The sequence below is a fragment of the Talpa europaea genome (genome assembly GCF_964194135.1).
Source record: "Talpa europaea genome assembly, chromosome: 12".
Lineage (NCBI taxonomy): Eukaryota > Metazoa > Chordata > Mammalia > Eulipotyphla > Talpidae > Talpa > Talpa europaea.
In genome coordinates this window covers 48478235-48495629 of record NC_140079.1, presented here as the reverse complement: position 1 = coordinate 48495629, position 17395 = coordinate 48478235, and the positions used below count along the sequence as shown (strand labels likewise).

Sequence of the window (17395 nt, the reverse complement as noted above, 5' to 3'; positions counted from 1 at the left end):
GAAAGGGAAAGCGAGGCTGGGCAAGGCACCTAAGAGAAGGGTAGGACCTGTGGCAAGGGGCGGGGACTCTGAGGCTGCCTGGGAGCGCGCAGGGCAGTCACAGAGGCCGCGGCTGGACGCGGCACCGCGGGGGAGGTGGGGGCGACCTTTGCTCGGGGCGGGGCCGGATGGGCTGGTCCCGGGCCACCCCCTGCCCTGGAGCTCCGCCGCCGAGCAGCGGAGACCTGAACGCGCGGGTATCCGGGCCCACCGCTATGGACGTCCCGCCGCCGGCCGGCAAGATCGCGGCTCTGTCGCTTGGCGCCCTCCCGGTGTCCTATGCGCTCAACCACGTCTCGGCGCTCTCGCAGTGCGTGTGGGGAGGATGTGCGGGGCGGGCTGGGGGCAAGGAGCGCACTGAGAGAGGATGCGCCGCGGCCGCCCAGGTCCGGGAGCCCGGCACCCTCTTGCACCTCTGCCCACGAGTATGGGGGCGGGCCAGAAAAACCCCTCTCCCACCGGAAGTCCCTTTCCGTCGGCGGGAGACTGTTGTGGGGTTGGGGACACTCGTGGCAGTTCGGAACCAGGGGAGAAGGGGTATGAAGCTTTAAGAGTAACCCACAGATCAAAAGTTTCGGCGGGTTTCTGGGGGGCCCCGGAGAAGTGCCCGCACACTTTCCAAAGTCGCCAAGGGTCAAAGTATTGTCCCAGATAAGGCCCCAGTGACCTGACTCTCCAACACACACTACCCCGCCTCCCCTACCAGACAATCCCTTCATCACCTGCCAGTATCAGAAGTGGGGCTTTCTTCGGGACTGGCCCACCCTCTCCCTAGCCCGACCTTCCCCTATATACCTTGACCCCTCTCCTCCCCTTTCCTGTCTCCTATCCCTAGACCTCAGCCCAGTGGATCCAGTCACTGGGTACCTGGCATGGGAAAACCCCTCAACACCCCAACCCAATTCAACAAAAAAATGGGGCAGAAGGAGTACTGACCGAGGGGTAGACTCCTCAGGTACAAATATTCCTGGCTCCACCCTTCTGGGGCCTGGGTGAGCCTGGTTGCTTCTGGGAATCCCCAATTTTTCCTTTTATAATGAATAAATCCTAGATCCCATCCCATAGTTACAGTTAAAAATTGTGAATTGTGTGCAAAGACTGTTATGGCCTCATCTGATGATTATAATTGTCATTGGTAAGATGGACCCAGGATGGGATGCCAAGGGGCAAGAGGATTCATGAAAGGTAGGGACCTAGAGAGAGTGTGTGACTCTTTAAGTCTTGTGCCCTCTCTGGACCTAGTTTGGCATGTATTAGCGGCCCCTAGAGATACCTGGCTTATATTATCTACGCACTTACTGACCTGCCTTATCAGGTTGGCAGAGACTGATTAGGGCACAGGTGAGGTAGAGTCAGGGAGGCTTTTGGACTTTAACTGGGAGGAGTCTGAGCTTCAGACAGGTATACAGAGTGAGTACTAGAGACCCTCTGTCAGGGTTGGGAACTCTCTCACCCCCAGGGTTTGGCATTATTGAATGAGTGACAAATTGAATCAAACCTATATGATCAGCAAGTGACAGGAAAATTGTGTAGTCAGAAGTGTCAACAATGCCCCCTCTGTACTTGACCCAAGTTGGGCAATGAGCCTTTCTGATGAGTTGGGAAGGGCTTTTTGGAGGAGAGACAATATGGATGGGCCAGGAAGAATAAGTAGGAGTGTGCCAAGTTGAAAAGAGTTTTCTTCTAAAAAAATAAAAAAAATTTTTTTTTATCCATACGAGAGCTGGGGTACAGGCCAGAGATGCAAGGGAGGGGGGTGGGGGAAGGGTGAGAGGAGTCACCAGAGACAGAGTGGGGAGCAGAACAGGCAGATTGACTGAAGTACACTGCTGATACGCCATATGTGTTGCTCCATGGCCAGCTGGGGATCAAACTCGTGCTGCAGAGGCTGTAGATTGCTTCATAGTGCAGTGCTTAACCCCTTGCCCCACCAGGGAGGCCTAAAAAGAGATTTCTTGATGGATTTTCCAGGAGGGAGAAGCAGCCAGGGCACCAGCTTGGTGACAGAGAAAGTCAGTTTCACGGAATGGCATTCCTGGATGATGGATAGACACTTCAGTCTTTGTCCCCTGAGGCTTCCCAGAGTCTGCGCTTGCCCTAACTAGATGGAATGGGCCTCATCACTGGGCCTGGCCTCCTTCACTTGTTTTTTTTTTTCCCACAGCCCCCTGGGGGTGGCGTTGATGAGTATACTGATCCTGGGCCTGCTCTTTGTGGCTATCTACAGTTTGTCTCGAGGTGATATCTACTATGACCCGCTCTATGCAGGTGAGTCAGTGGGAAGGTCCTGGGGAAGAGAACTGCCTGGGCAAGGACCTCCCCTATTAGATTAGACACCACTGAAGAGTTCTCATCAGACAGGAGAACCTCAAAAAGACCTGGCTTTTTGGCATTGTTGAATGAGTGACAAATTGAGTCAAGCACATATCATCAGCAAGTGACGGGAAAATTGTATAGTCAGAAATATCAACAATGTCCCTATCAACCCTATTGATTGGGAAACTTCAAAGGGCCTCCCCCCTCTGACTTGGGGCTCCTAGGAGCAGTGCATCAGATGGGGAACCCCTGAAAGGCCTTGCTTCCCATCACTCTGGTATCTCGTAAGGGCCAGGATGGTAACTCCCTATCAGCTAGCACTCCCTTAAAGGCAGGAACTACGCCTCATCGTGAGGCTGGAGTGGGTCACATGACCTTTGGGGTGGGGGCCTGGATGGGAGCATTTCGGCCTTGAATCCTTTCCTGGAATTTGGGTACCTGATCTGCAACCTCAGTCCAAGCCCACACCTGGCCCTGCCTCACCTAAACCAGTCATTCTCTCCTCCCAACCTCTACCCACCCCCCACATCAGCCCAGTCCTGCTCACTCCCCCACAGTATTTGCTGCCTTTGCCTTCACCTCGGTGGTGGACCTCCTTATTGCTCTCCAGGAAGATGGCTATATGGTCGGCTTTATGGAGTTCTACACCAAGGAGGTAGGTAGGGGACTGCCTGGGATGTCCCCTGGCCTGCTACCTGTCTGAGCCTTGCACCTACCTCCATAGGGTGATCCATATCTACGCACCGCACATGGAGTCTTCATCTGCTATTGGGACGGCATTGTTCACTACCTTCTCTACCTGACCATGGCTGGTGCCATTCGCAAAAGGTATGTGGACAGACTGGGTGGCTCCTGGACCCTGGGAAGGTCAAGACCCCAGAGGGTTCCCAGGCTGGGGTGGAAGCCAAGTCTGTAGGGGAAACCAGGAGGCCCATCTCTAGGACTCTAGCCAGGGTTGGCTGAGAGAAGGTTCTGGCAAACGTCACAGGTGTATGTGGTGGCCAGCTGGTCTTTCCTGTGCCTGAGCATCCACTCTGCCCTTGGACAGAGGACCCAACTGTTCATTTCCTCATTCAACTCCCTGTTGTCCCTTCTGTCCTGGGCAAACCTTGGAGTGACCCGGAGCTATGAAGCCCAGGGTGTTCCCTGGGTCCTAGCTAGGGCTCTGAGGGGTAGGTATCTCCTGGTCATCCCTTGATCCCCTGCCCAGGAAGAGGTACCGGAACCTTGGACTCTACTGGCTGGGATCCTTCATCATGAGCATCCTGGTGTTCCTCCCGGGAAACATCCTTGGTAACTCCTTGGCTTTAAGGAATCTCTTCTCCCTGGGCTGGGTCACTACCCTGTACCCAGAAACCCCCATTGTGTCCTCCATCTCCTCCCCAATATCTTTGAAGCATTACCTCCCTATACATGTCCATGCACCAGGCAGTCATATGCCTTGCCTCTCCCTGTTTCTTCCTGGAGGGCGGGAGGGGAGGGAGGAGGGTAAACTCATTCCACTTTCTCCCCAGGGATTTGCCCCAGAATGCTCTTGACACAAGAAAGGAGTTTTAGTGTGAATCCAGGAAGCAAAATGAAAGCTTTGTAGGTGGATCCTGGGAGGTCAAGTGGAGAAGACAGCAGGTGTGAGGGGATGGTGTCAGGAGGAACAATGCAAGTGTGTCCAAAGGGAACACAAAATAGCTGAAGTGTAGGAGCTGTATCCAAAGGTAAATCAAGGCAGGTCAGACTGAGGAGGGTTTGGGGAGCCACAGATGTTAGAGCTTGAACAAGGATGACCTTTGTGAATCAGACTTTCAGCCAGGGGCTTTGGCAGAGACCCTTACTGAGTGATGCTGTCTCTTTCCCACGTGGCAGGAAAATACAGCTCGGAAATCAGGCCTGCCTTCTTTCTGACCATCCCCTATGTGCTGGTTCCCTGCTGGGCTGGCATAAGGATCTTCAACCAACCCCAGGTGCCAACCTGCTATACCCACAGGATGGTGAGTGTTTTGGCCCCTTGTGCTAATATGCCTGCGTGTTACCCATTTGAGCTGCTTCTGGTCAAAGACACTGTCTGCTTGGAAGGATCTCCTTGGTCACTAGGAAAGACATGATGAGCCATTAATGAGTGCTTATTGGATACCAGAGTTCCCATGCTGTCTCTCCCATGGAGCAGGTACAGGTGGAACAAAGAAAGAGTATCCTGCAACGCCCACTTGACCTGGCCCTCATCATTTACCTCATCCTGGCTGGCTTCTTCACCCTCTTCCGGGGCCTGGTAAGTCTGTGCTAGTCAGCCCGCACCTCCTTTTCCTCCATCCTGGCCCACCTCTCCTACATATGTTCCAGTAGCCAGGGCAAAAAGGCCACTACTCACCTGAGTGATCATCCAGGGAAGTTCTTCATGACAAAGCCTCATTCCCTACAGCATTCTCTCAATATCTTTGGCCTCCCAGACAGATGGAGAGAACCAACTGGGGGAAGCCAGAGCAAGGGGTGTGGCCTCTGCTGGGAAGGGTGGAAAAGCTTCCTTGGGAGAGGTATTTGAGAAGTGTTGTTGGTTTGTCCCCAGGTGGTGCTTGACTGTCCCACAGATGCCTGTTTTGTCTACATTTATCAGTATGAGCCATACCTTCGGGATCCTGTGACCTACCCAAAGATACAGGTGAGAGGGCAGGTGGGAGAAGAGAGGGCCACTGGGCCTCTTTGAAACAGGTGCCAGAAACATAAGTGAAACTAGCAGAAGTACAAGTGGAATTTGGTGTCCTAAAGAAAAGTAGCTGGGCTGCCTGGTCTTTAGTTATGGCTGGATCCAGCAGCTCAAGGATAACTCTGTTTCTAGGATCTGCTTTTTTTTTTTTGGTCTGGGCTCCATTCCCAGGTCTTCCCTTTGTGGGATGACAGTGACAGTCTAGGGTGGCTCCAGGTTACCCTCTGTCCTTCCTAGCCAGCCTAGGATAGTGTAATCCTTATTTACCCAGAGATTAAGCCTAAGTTTCAGGGAGGCTCTGATTGGCCCATTTTAATTACATCCCATAGCTGCATATCCCATAGTTGATCTTTATCGCCAGTGAGCTAGAGTTTCGTTATTGACCAGACGAAACATGACACTTCTGGACTGAGCTGGACTCAATTATATGTGTTCAGGTATCAGGGGGCAATGAATTGTGGTAGGGGTGGGAATACTCAGGGAAATAGAGCAGCACCATGCACAGGGGTGGGATGTGCAGAGTCTATCTTGAATGGGATCTGAGGCTGGTAAGATCCTCCCTGGACCCCCCCCCCACATGAAGGTTATCAGGAGACTTGCTGGGATAGCTGCTCACCCCATTGACTGTGTGCCCCCAGATGCTGGTTTACATGTTCTATGTGCTGCCCTTCTACATCCTGGCTGTCTATGCCCTCCTCTTCCCTGGCTGTTCCTGGCTGCCTGACTGGGCCTTAGTGTTTGCTGGAGCCATAGGCCAGGTGAGGAGGTGGGAGGTGGGGTGTATAAGTGACGAAAATTTCTGCTTACCCAACAATTGCTCTTGGGGAGGGTGATCTGGGCCCTGAGAGGTACAACTCAGTACTACAAGATTCCCTAGTTTCAGAGGGAAAAAGAAAAAAAAAACCAGACACAGACCCCATGAGGTCAGAACTGGAGAAAAGGAAGAAGTGATGGGGGCTGAAAGGGATTCCACATGGAAGGAAGTTTTTCTTTTTTTTTTCTTTTTTTCTCAAGATTTCTTTATTTATTCTATATAAGCACTGGATACAGTCAGAAGCGCGGGAGGGTGAGAGAATTCACCAGAGCCAGAGCGGGGAGCAGAGCAGGCAGAAGGACCGAAATACACTGCTGAGGGGAGCAGCGGGCGGCAGGAGAGGTCTGCGCGCCATGCGGGACCCTCCTCCGGTGGCCGGGGAGCAGCCGGGGATCGAACCGATCGAACCGGTGCTGCAGAGGCTGCGGGCAGCTTCGCAACCCAGCGCTCAACCACTGCGCCACCGGGGAGGCCCTGGAGGAGTTTTTCTTGAAGTGAAGTTTTTCTTGAAGTGAAGGCATAGGTGCTGGGCTTTGACTTAAGGGTATAAATTCTCCAGGCAGGGAAGGGCCTTCCAGGATGCGAACAGCTTTAGGGAAAGGCACAGAGGAGGACAGTGATTTTGCAAGGCCATAACATGAGTAAAGGCAAAGCAACAGAAGTTGGGAAGGGCTTTGAGCTCTGAGTGTGGGAGCTTGTGCTAAGAACAGTGGTGAGCTATGGTAGGTGTCTAAGAAGTGGAAGGTCTGGCTTCTTCCATGGGAGATGATAAAACCTATGACCAGTGCAGTGGGTACCAGAAAGGTATCTTCAGGATAGAATTGATAGGATTTGTGTCAAGGGCAGCTGCTCAGGGTGGTGATACTAGGAGGAAGAACTGGATCCACATCAGAGATAATGGGATTCAGGGCCAGCAGATGGAGTGAAGATGGTTCTGGTTATGCAGCGGGAGAGAGAGACTGACAGACAGAAGGACACAGGTAGACAGGACACTTGGGGAAGGTATATTTGGAGGTAGACAGATGAACTGGAGAGGGAGAGAGGTCAGCTAGTTGAAGATGGGGCCCTCTGGGTTCTGCCTGACTGCAATCTGAGAAGCCCTAGGGAGTGGGAGGGTGTCAGTAATTCCAGGACTTGTTCCTGCCCATGACATTCATCCTCCTGTGTGGCCACCAGGCACAGTTCTCACATATGGGTGCCTCCATGTATTTGCGCACACCTTTCACCTACCGCGTGCCAGAGGACACCTGGGCCTGCTTCTTCGTGTGTAACCTGCTGTATGCACTGGCCCCCCACCTGCTGGCCTTTCGCTGCTTGCAGTGGCCTGCCTTCTTCACGCGCCTGCCCCAGAGGCCCCCGGTCCACCACAAGCAGCACTGAGCTGGCCATGGAATCCCCAGAACTGTGTTTACATGGCCTGTTAGCTCTGGTCCAGGGAGGATGGGATGTGTTTTTTAGAGGAAGAAGGTATATCTCTGGGTGCTGTTGGTCCTGGCTATGGTGATTTTAAGCCAGCAGGTGGAATGGGAATCCCAGGAGCCTGGTGTTCTGGCAGAGAGGGCCACAGCCAGATCAACTGTCACTGTGCCCAAACTCCACATGGACTCTTGTACTTGCTCCAAGCCTTTATCCATAATTCCCCCATGTATTCTTTTAGTAAAAACTCTTGATGCCCAAAATGTTGTTGTCTGAGTGTTTCTGGGTGCAGGGGTGAGGGACTCTTTTCAGGCTCCACAAAAGCCCACCCATTGATACCAGTGTGACCATCAGGAGCTGGAGGTACCAGACAGCAGAAATCTGCCTCTGCTTGAATATCTTCCAGATGGTCAGAAGGAACCAAAGACCTGTTGAAGTAACCATTGGAGATAAGTGTCTGATGTCCTAACCCTGAGAATAAATTCAAATAACTACTAATGTGGCACATTTATTAAGCACCTGCTAGATTACCACACCAAGGGCTAACCTCATGTGCTCTCATCCCCTGTTCCAGATGGGGAGCCTACAGGAAATGAAAGTCTTAGTGCAAAGGTCATGCCTCTTGGATGTGGCTGAATTTGGGCCCTGGCCCATTCAACCCTCAGAGCTCATAACTCTGCTTCTGCTATCTGGTTGGCTCATATTTTGGAGACTGGGGAGACAACCAGGATTGTTGAGGGGAGAGTTCATTGTTTCCTGGTTCTGTTTTTGAAGACTTTTTTGAAAAAAAAGATTATTTATGCATATAGGAACTGGGGTATAGGCCAGAGGTGTGGGGTGTGAGAGGATTGACCAGAGACAGAGTGGGGAACAGAATAGGCAGGTCAAATGAATTACACTGCTGAGGGGAGCAGCGGGAGAGACAGGAGAGGTCTGCTGCACCATGTGTGTAGCTCCTTGGCTGTCCAGGGATGGAACTCGTGCTGCAGAGGCTGCAGATAATTTCATAATGCTGTCCTTAACCCCTTGCGGCACCAGGGCGACCCAGGTTCTGATTTTTAATTTTGGTGAAGGGCATGGTTCTCAGCTGACTCAGGTCCAGAAGGGAGCAGAGGCTTGATCAGACACCCCTGCTTCCTGTCTTTGTCAACCAGTTAGGCACCTATTTTGTATCCAAACATGGATCTTTATCAAAGAACCAGCATTCCATTTCCAGAGGAAGTTCAGAGAGACCAAGCTTCTTTTCCAGTATCCCATAGCAAATAAGCCAAATTGCACTAGGACCTGTTGCTGCAGGCCCCTTTTGCAGAGTGTAATTTTTGTTAGGCTCCTGCCTCCAGAGTGAGCACCTTTGCGTGCCTGAGCCCAGGACCCCATGGTGGTCACCATGTGACAGATCAGAAAACAGTCCTGCAAGCCAAGTCCCTCTTCCAGGTCACCCAGCGCCCCTCCTCCACCCACGCAGGACATCCATGATGGAAGACTCCTTCAAGTCCCGTCCTACAATTTATAGATGGTTAAACTGGGCTGGCCCAGTTTCCTGCGCTGGCCCACGTTCAACCAGCGGGGGCAGAGACTCTGACTGAGAGACTCTAACCAACCGAGGCGCGCGGCCCTACCTCCTCAGTGTCCGGTCACTTTGCGGAGCATGCGCCGCCGCGTCCCCTTTAACGACAACCCCCCCACCCCCCCACCCCCCAGCGTAGGACTCCCTCCTCCCCTTGCAGGCAGACGCCGGGATTGCGCCGCCCGCCTGGAACTGCCCAGTCCCTCCCCGGCGTGCTAGGAGCGCAGTCTCAGCGCGCGGGGGCCGCTCCGCGGGGCCGCGCGGGCAGGATGGTAAGTGGGACCGGGGGCGCGGGTCCGTCTCTCTGTGTCTCTGAGTCTACGTTCTGTTCAGTCTCTCTCCTCTCAGTCTGGAGTCTCCCTTCCCAGTCTCTCCCTTGTGTATCCTCTTCCTCGCGCTCGTGCCTCGCCTGTTCTACCCGGGTCAGTCTCTCGTGCTTGACTCTCCCGCCCCCCGCCCCCCGCCCGTTTTCACTCCCTCTCTCTGAATCTCTGACTTTTCTAGCCCATGGCGCTCCCTTCCCACGGCCTCTCTCTTTCTCTAAAGTCTCTCCCTCTTCATCTCTCCCTTCTTCTTGTCTCTTTCCCTTTGTCTCTCACTGCCTTTCTCTATCTCGCGTTCCCTCTGTGTCTCCACCATCCCATCGGCGGCCCCAGCTCCCCCCCCCGCCGGGTTTGCTGCAGTCTCCTGGCGCACGGATAACCTTGCCGGGGCTGCTGCTGCGGCTCCTCCTCCCCCCGCCCTCCTCGGCCTAGGCAAGTGTGCGGGAGGGGGGCGGGGCTCCGACACTCCTGGCTTTGGGGGTAGAGGATCAGGCGAGTTCCACTCGCGGCCGCAGGGAGGGTGAATCCAGGGGCGTGGGCTTTTGCGCAGCAGCCCAGGTGAGAGATGGTGGGGGGCTGTCAGTCTTCTTGGGGGAGTGATCCCACCCTGACTGGGGTGGGAGCCGAGGCGTGTAAGAAGTCCTCCCAGCGAAGAAGGAAAGACCGGAGGCTAGTCCTCCGAAAACCAAAGGTCAGGAGACTAAACAGAGCTCCCTGCCTCCAGGTGTGTGCTCGGGCGGCCCAGGGTCCCGGCGCGCTGTGGGCTGCAGCCTGGGGCGTCCTGCTGCTCACAGCCCCCGCGGAGGCGCAGCGCGGCCGAAAGAAAGTCGTGCACGTGCTGGGTGAGTTCGGCTGCGGGTGCTGGGCTTGCCCGGCAGGAGTGGCCACCTGTGACAGCCTGTGTGCAGGGAGGGAGAAGGGAGGACAGCCCCAGATGCCCCCACCCTAGTCCCCTTCCAGTACCACCACCCAAAACTTTTCCCCATATCCCCTGCCCAGGGTCTTCCTTGCCAGGTGTCCCGCCCGTAGGACTTTTTACTGAATTCTGCTTGGTCGCCTGCAGAGGGCGATTCTGGCTCCGTGGTTGTGCAGACCGCTCCTGGGCAGGTGGTCAGCCACAGGGGTGGCACCATCGTTCTGCCCTGCCGCTACCATTATGAGGTAGCTGCCCATGGCCATGATGGCGTCCGCCTCAAGTGGACCAAGGTAGTGGACCCGCTGGCCTTTGCCGACGTCTTTGTGGCACTGGGACCCCAGCACCGGGCATTTGGCAGCTATCGCGGGAGAGCAGAACTGCAGGGCGATGGGCCTGGGGATGCCTCTCTGGTTCTCCGAAATGTCACACTGCAGGACTACGGGCGCTATGAATGTGAGGTCACCAACGAACTGGAAGATGACACCGGGATGGTCAAGCTGGACCTGGAAGGTGACTAATCCCCCCCCCCCAGGAGGAGGTATTTCTAAGGGGAGGGGCATTGCAAAAACAAAAACCCAGTCAAACTGGCCTGAAGGAACTGGAGGCTTGTAGGGGTAAGGTAATGGTTCTCGTTCAGAGTGATTGCCAGGGACATTGGCAAAATCTAGAGATGTTTTAGATCACCGCACTTGGAGGAAAAGGTTGCTAGTGGCATCTAGTGGGTAGAGGCCAGAGATGCCGCAGTTAGCACAGAACAGTAAGAACAAGCCAGATCAAAATGTCAATAGTGAATACTTTGGGAAACCCCAGGATAGGATGAGGTACTCAACACTGTGTCAGGAGCCCCTCCCCTCAGCTCTGCTACCCTGGGTGGGCTTTGCTCAGGCAGGTTTGCTCTGATGGAATCAAAACCCTGATCCCAGGCTTGCGTCCTCCCAATTTAGCAATTTCCACCTAAAGTCCCAGAGTTCTTCGTATTGGCCATTCTTTGAATCATGTGCCCATCCATCAACCAATCACTATAGCTGGGAATGGGCTTGTTTTTATTAGCGGACTATGAAACTGAAATGTAGGGTTTCTTTTTGAAGAATTTCCTCGCACCTGATTCATCCTCCTCCGTCCACCTTAGAAGATGCTGAGAATGCTTTTCAGAGTTCTCCCCTAATAAACATCCCAACAATAGCAAGTAAAAGTAACAGCTCCCTTTTATTGAATGTTTTCTATGTGCCAGGAGCTTGGTTGAAGAATTCTCTCTAGTCTTTAATTTTCAAAAACAAAACAAAACAAAAAACAAACCCTGAGGGAGGTGCTATTACAAACTCATGGGTGGCTGACTTGGAAAGGTCAGAACCTTGCCCGGGGCACATGCTGGTGAGTGGCAGAGCCAGGACATGAAACTTGGTCTCTCAGGCTCCAGGTCATCTCTTTTGGTCCTGTTCACCTCATTCCAGTATCTGCTACCCAGCCCACCCCAAGGTCTACCCCTCAAACAGACACACAGAACTCTTGTGTTACTTAATGGACTATAGACTGGATGAGGGACAAATTATAACTGAAAGTGGAAAAGGAAATCAAAGGGAACTGGCCTTAGCAATGCTGGGACTCGTAGGGATCTCTGTCAAGGTTAACTTCTCAGGGGCTCCCACACATTTCCAGTTCTGTAGGCTCAGTGCTTAGCCAGAGGGAAGTTCCTAATGATGCAGAATGTCAGAAGTATATAGGACTGGAGGGAAGAGGATTGTAGGAGCTGGGTTTTGAAGGATGAATAGGAGTTTAACAGGTGGAAAAGGATGGAAAGAACATGAGCAACGACTCTAGTGATGGCAAGAGGGCACATAATTAAGTTGATTATGTTAATGGGGAGGGTCAAGTGAATCCCAATTTAAGGCTAGGAAGCCATCAGATGTGTGAGCCTGGGAAGGCTGTGGTCAGGTCTGAGGCCAGAGTGAGGAATGAGCAGGAAGATCCAGGTTGAAGAGTCACGTGTCACCCCAGATGTCAGGTGATTGGAGGCTGGCTGGGGCGCGCAAACTGACCCCCATGCATCTTCCCAGGTGTCGTCTTCCCTTACCACCCCCGCGGAGGCCGCTATAAACTGACCTTCACAGAGGCGCAGCGCGCATGTGCTGAACAGGATGGCATTCTAGCATCAGCTGAGCAGCTGCATGCGGCCTGGCGAGATGGCCTGGACTGGTGCAACGCGGGCTGGCTGCGAGATGGGTCGGTGCAGTACCCAGTGAGCCAGCCCCGTGAGCCCTGCGGCGGCCTGGGATTGACTGGAAACACCGGGGTCAGCGGTGGTGCCTCCGGGGGCGTGCGCAATTATGGGTACCGTCACAACGCTGAGGAACGCTATGACGCCTTTTGCTTCACTTCCAACCTCGCAGGTGCGTAGGCCTAGCTCCCCAAGAGGTCACTTCCCTGTTCCCTCTCCCTCTCATTCGCTCTACCCTAGCTTAGTATCCCTCTCTCTACCCCTCCCCACCTTGACTCCGGCTGGTCGGGAGCCAGAACTCCCTGCCCCAGGAATGCCACAGCGCTGCGAGGCAGTCCAGAATCTCCTGGTTCCCACACTGCTCCCGCTGAGGCTGGGTCCTGGGCTGTAGGGGAGGGTGTGCCAGAATCCTGACGCTGAGGTCTGGGCTGCACACCTCTGTGGGTCCAGAATCCCAAGGAGACCGGGTCCCGGGAGTAGCCCTAACCACCCCCCAACCTCACAGGGCGCGTGTTCTTCCTGAAGCCACTTCGGCCTGTGCCCTTCGCGGGAGCCGCGCGCGCATGCGCAGCGCGCGGCGCAGCCGTGGCCAAGGTGGGACAGCTGTTCGCCGCGTGGAAGCTGCAGCTGCTGGACCGCTGCACAGCCGGCTGGCTCGCCGACGGGAGCGCGCGCTACCCCATCGTGAATCCGCGCGCGCGCTGTGGCGGCCGCCGGCCAGGAGTGCGCAACCTCGGCTTTCCCGATGCCACACGCCGCCTCTTCGGCGTCTACTGCTACCGCGCACCCGGCGCGCCGGATCCCGCACCTGGAGGCTGGGGCTGGGGCTGGGCCGGAGGCGGAGGCTGGGCGGGAGGCGCGCGCGACCCCGCCGCCTGGACTCCCTTGCGAGTCTAGGTCCGTGACGCGACATCTGGGCGCTCGGCGGCTGGCCTAGTGCCCTGCGGTCCCCAGAAACAGGCCAGGCCCCTGGAGGTTGACCGCGCCCCCTGCCGGCTGCCGCGGCCTCCGGCGGGGCTGGAACGCCGACCAGGCCCCCTGAGGGTCCTTAAAACTGGCGGGTCCTGGGAGACAGGATAGTGGATATTCCCTCCTCCCACAACTTTTTCCTGGAGACGGACCACGCCCCCTGAAGATCCCTGGAGGCCAACAAACCCCGAGGTCACCTGGAAACTGGAAACCAACCACACATTTCCCCACTCTACCCCACAGTTGCCTGGAGGCTGGACCCCCGGGATTATCTGGAGACTGGGCACACACCTTCTGCATCTTTCTGGAAACTGGTTTACAGTCACTTGGACACTGAAACCACCTCTCCATCACCTGTAGAGAAACCAAAAACTATGGAGTTTCCCTGGCAGCCCCTGTGGTTGCATGGAGACTGTGGGCTCCTGACCTCTCCCCTGCAGTGACCTGGAGATTGGGTACGCCCATTCTCTCCCCCTTCGTCATGAGGCCCTCTGAAGTTTCCAGAGTAATAGGCCGTGTGTCTGAGTTACCTTTGAGAACAGCACCGCCCTTGGGGAGGTGCTTGTCTGGGAACACCACCCTTGTCTGTTGCTGCTAAGACAGATTAACATACCCCAGCTGGCTGGCTGGACTGGTGGCCAAGCCCCATCCCTCAGGTATCTCTCTAGAGGAAGCAAATCCTCATCTGACAGCCCTTTTCCTGGCTGTCACCAAAGAGACAATCCTTCTCCCTGCCCCCCCCCCCTTGCCCCAGGAGCCCATAGAGCCATGTCATTCTCTGTGGGGACAAGCCTCTCCACTTCCTCTGTCACCAAGATGACCAGCCTGATTTCTACCTGTCACCTAGCGTCACTCAGCCCTTCCCTAATCAGTGACACCCATGGAGACAGTACTGCTTCCTCCAACAGTAACTATGGCTACCACACATTCCCAAAGACCGACAACTCTACTTCTGGTTGTTTCCACCCTGACTCACAGCCATAGAGACCATCTCCCCTTAGCTATTCCAGGAATCACCCAGCATTCATTTAATCTCACTCTCACCATGGAAACAGTCTGACCCTTTGCTCAGACCCACCCTGCTCCTGCCACCTTCCAAGGTCTGCCCCCAGGCAGCTTGGACCCTCCCCTCAACATAGCTATTGCCATAGAAACCAAATTTTGGTGTCTGTGTTAATAGAACACCTGTCCCCCTAAGTTTTCCCTTGTGGGCAGGCCCTTTCCCTCCAGGCTGTCTCTAAAAAGACTGTCAATGCCTTCCCTACCCATAACACTGGACCTCCCAGCTCTCAGGAACTTCTCACCTTGGGCCTGAACTGTCCTGTCAGGTAGCCCAGCCCCAGGCACTGTCCCCAGACATGACTGGACTTGAGCTGCTGGTGCACTCCTTCTGCATGCTAACTATCCCAGACAACAGCTGTGCATGAGACACCCTGACAACACCAGGTTGCAACTGCAGATGATCAATCTGAAGTACCACCCTTTCAGCTGTGCAAGCACTAGCCTCTCCTTTTGCCTCTGAGACCCCATCCCCATCTCACCAAGCTCCTCTCTCCTTCCTGGTCTCCTGCCCCCATTTCTCTCTTTTGAGATCCAGGGGAGATGGAATATCCTTGAACTTCAAAATCCACCATGTGTGCCAGGTCTTAGGGGGCAATTCCTGCTAAGTCAGGACCCAGCCAAGCTCCTGTGTGAGAACCAGCTTGGGGGAAACAGTCCATGAGCAAGGGCACCCTGGGAGAACCCAGTTCCTGTGGTTTGCCTGAAGTTACACTGGGTTCCCTACTGGGCTCTCCTGTTATCACATCCACCTCTGGGAAACCCAGCTCTGGGTTTGGAACCAACTGGGCTGGGGTTCAAATCTTGGCTCTGTGGCCAAGTGACAAACCTCCTGAGCCCATTTCTTCTGTAGCAGGACTATTCTGAGGTACCAGTGAGTACAAAGCCTATAGCAGGGACTCAATGAATATTTGGGTTGGTTTTTTCTATTTTAATGAATGAGAAAATGAGGCAGCCAGAGGGTATATACTTTTTAAATGCACTTTGGTGGATAAAATTTCCCAGCTAGGTATGTCTAGTGATTCAGTTGGGAATCTACTCCCCTCATTTCTCGGCTACACCCCACTCCCCAATCTCTCTTCTCCCTTCATTCATCCTGCCTTCTCTCTCTTTCCCTTGAGCCATCTTCATGGACCTAGCCCTTCTCAGCCCCTTCCTGTCTAGGTCTCTGACAAATCTAGTGATTCCTCGATATCCAGCCTGAAGTGTGTAAAGTTGCTTGGGGAGTTCTGCACCTGAAAGGCAGAGACATTGCAAGTTTTTCCCAGGATGGGAGGGGGAGGGTTAGGGAAGTGGGGGTAAGGACCCTTGGACATATCTGGAATACAAACAAAGGGGAAGAGAAGCAAGTATAAGGTTTGGTTTGGTAATAGAAGTAGGGTAGTCAATTTAACTGGTTATCCTCATTATCTGGTATGGTGGGCTCCTGGAGGTACAACCATTCATCTGAGGTTGGTGTCCAGCTCAGTGATTAGATTACCTTGGGCTATGGCTGGGCCTTGTCTTCCTCCATGGGGGGAGTGGATATGGACATGTTTCCCAAAATGAATGTGTGGGATTTTTTGCTTGCCACCTTCTCTGCTCGCATCCTTTCTCCCTTCCATGTATTGCAGCATCTTGGTTTCCCATCAGGTTAGCAACTTTCCCAACTCCACCTGCTTCCAGCATGGCCAATGACAGCTGTAGTCCATCTCCCCAGGCAGCCCTGATTGATTCCAAGGTGGACATGGACCTGGAGTGACCAGTGTCAACTCCTGGGATTTTTTGGACCTACTGAACAGGGAAACTTCCTTCTTAGGTCACTGATGGAACAGAAGCCTCAAGGACTGCCTTGGGGAGAGCTGAAGGCTGGCAACCTGGAGAGAATCCTTCCTGAAGCCAGATAGTAAAATGTCTGTCTCCTGTGCCCCACCACCTAGCTCATTTCCCAGAGACATTGAAAGTTTCTTACATGTTCCCTGGAGATGTTTTGTGTTAATAAACATGCATATGTATTTCTTTTCCCCATTTTTACATAAATGATGGTGTGCAATGTATACTTTCTTATGATAAAAATTCACATAAAATTGACCATTTTAATCAAAGTGGAAAATTGAGTGGCATTTGTACACTCACTGTGTTATGCAACCACCACTTCTATATAGTTTTAAGTCATTTTCATCATCCCAAAAGAAAACCCTGTTCCCATTAGCAGTCACTCCTCATCCCTTCCCACCACTGCCAGGTCCCTGCAACTGCTAATCCACTTTCTGTCTCTATGGATTTGCCTATTCTTTTTTTTTTCCCCAAGATTTATTTATTTATGCATACAAGAACTGGGATACAGGCCAGAGGTGTGGGGGGAGGGTAAGAGGATTCACCAGAGACAGAGTGGGGAACAGAACAGGCAGACCAACTGAAATACACTGCTGAGGGGAGCAGCGGGTGAGTCAGGAGAGGTCTGCTGTGCCATGTTGGTCACCTCCCTGGCTGACCGGGGATCGAACTCATGCTGCAGTGGCTGCAGAGTGCTTCATAGTGCTGTGTCTTAAACCCTTGTATCACCAGGGAGGACCCTGGATTTTCCTATTCTTGATATATTTTTTTAAGATTTATTTTATTTATCTACGCATACAAGAACTTAGGTACAGATCAGAGGTGCAGGGGGTGAGAGGATTCACCAGAGACAGAGTGGGAAACAGAGCACCTGGACTGACTGAAATACACTGCTGAGGGGAGCAGCAAGTGAGACAGGAGAGCTTTGCTGTGCCATGTGGGTTAGCTCCCTGGCTGGGGATTGAACTCATGCTGCAGTGGCTGCCAACAGCTTCATAGTGCTGAGACTTAACCCCTTGTGCCACCAGGGAGGCCTCTATTCTTGGTATGTCATATAAATGGAATCCTACAAAATGTGTCTTTTAATGTCTGGCTTCTTTCAGCATAATGGTTTTGAGGTTCATCCATGTCATACCATGTATCAGAACTTCATTCCATTTCTATGACCACATAATATTCCATGATTTGTACATACCGTAATTTACTCATTCACCATGAGTGACTTTGGGTTGTTTCCACGTTTTGGCCATT

General features: G+C 53.5%; 2 protein-coding genes across 2 annotated transcripts; both read left to right on the top strand.

Annotated features, from left to right (window-relative positions):
• Positions 1-254: 254 nt before the first annotated feature.
• On the top strand, positions 255-7244 carry TM6SF2 (transmembrane 6 superfamily member 2; the record flags this gene model as incomplete). The annotated part of the gene is made up of 10 exons (XM_084250466.1): positions 255-349; positions 2204-2307; positions 2913-3010; positions 3080-3183; positions 3566-3648; positions 4216-4340; positions 4517-4618; positions 4913-5005; positions 5689-5808; positions 7041-7244. 10 exons carry the CDS (start codon positions 255-257, stop codon positions 7242-7244), a joined length of 1128 nt encoding a protein of 375 aa, XP_084106592.1.
• A 1511-nt stretch (positions 7245-8755) lies between these two features.
• Positions 8756-13198, top strand: HAPLN4 (hyaluronan and proteoglycan link protein 4; the record flags this gene model as incomplete). The annotated part of the gene is made up of 6 exons (XM_084250041.1): positions 8756-8772; positions 9008-9119; positions 9895-10012; positions 10234-10596; positions 12141-12473; positions 12807-13198. 6 exons carry the CDS (start codon positions 8756-8758, stop codon positions 13196-13198), a joined length of 1335 nt encoding a protein of 444 aa, XP_084106167.1.
• Positions 13199-17395: the final 4197 nt, after the last annotated feature.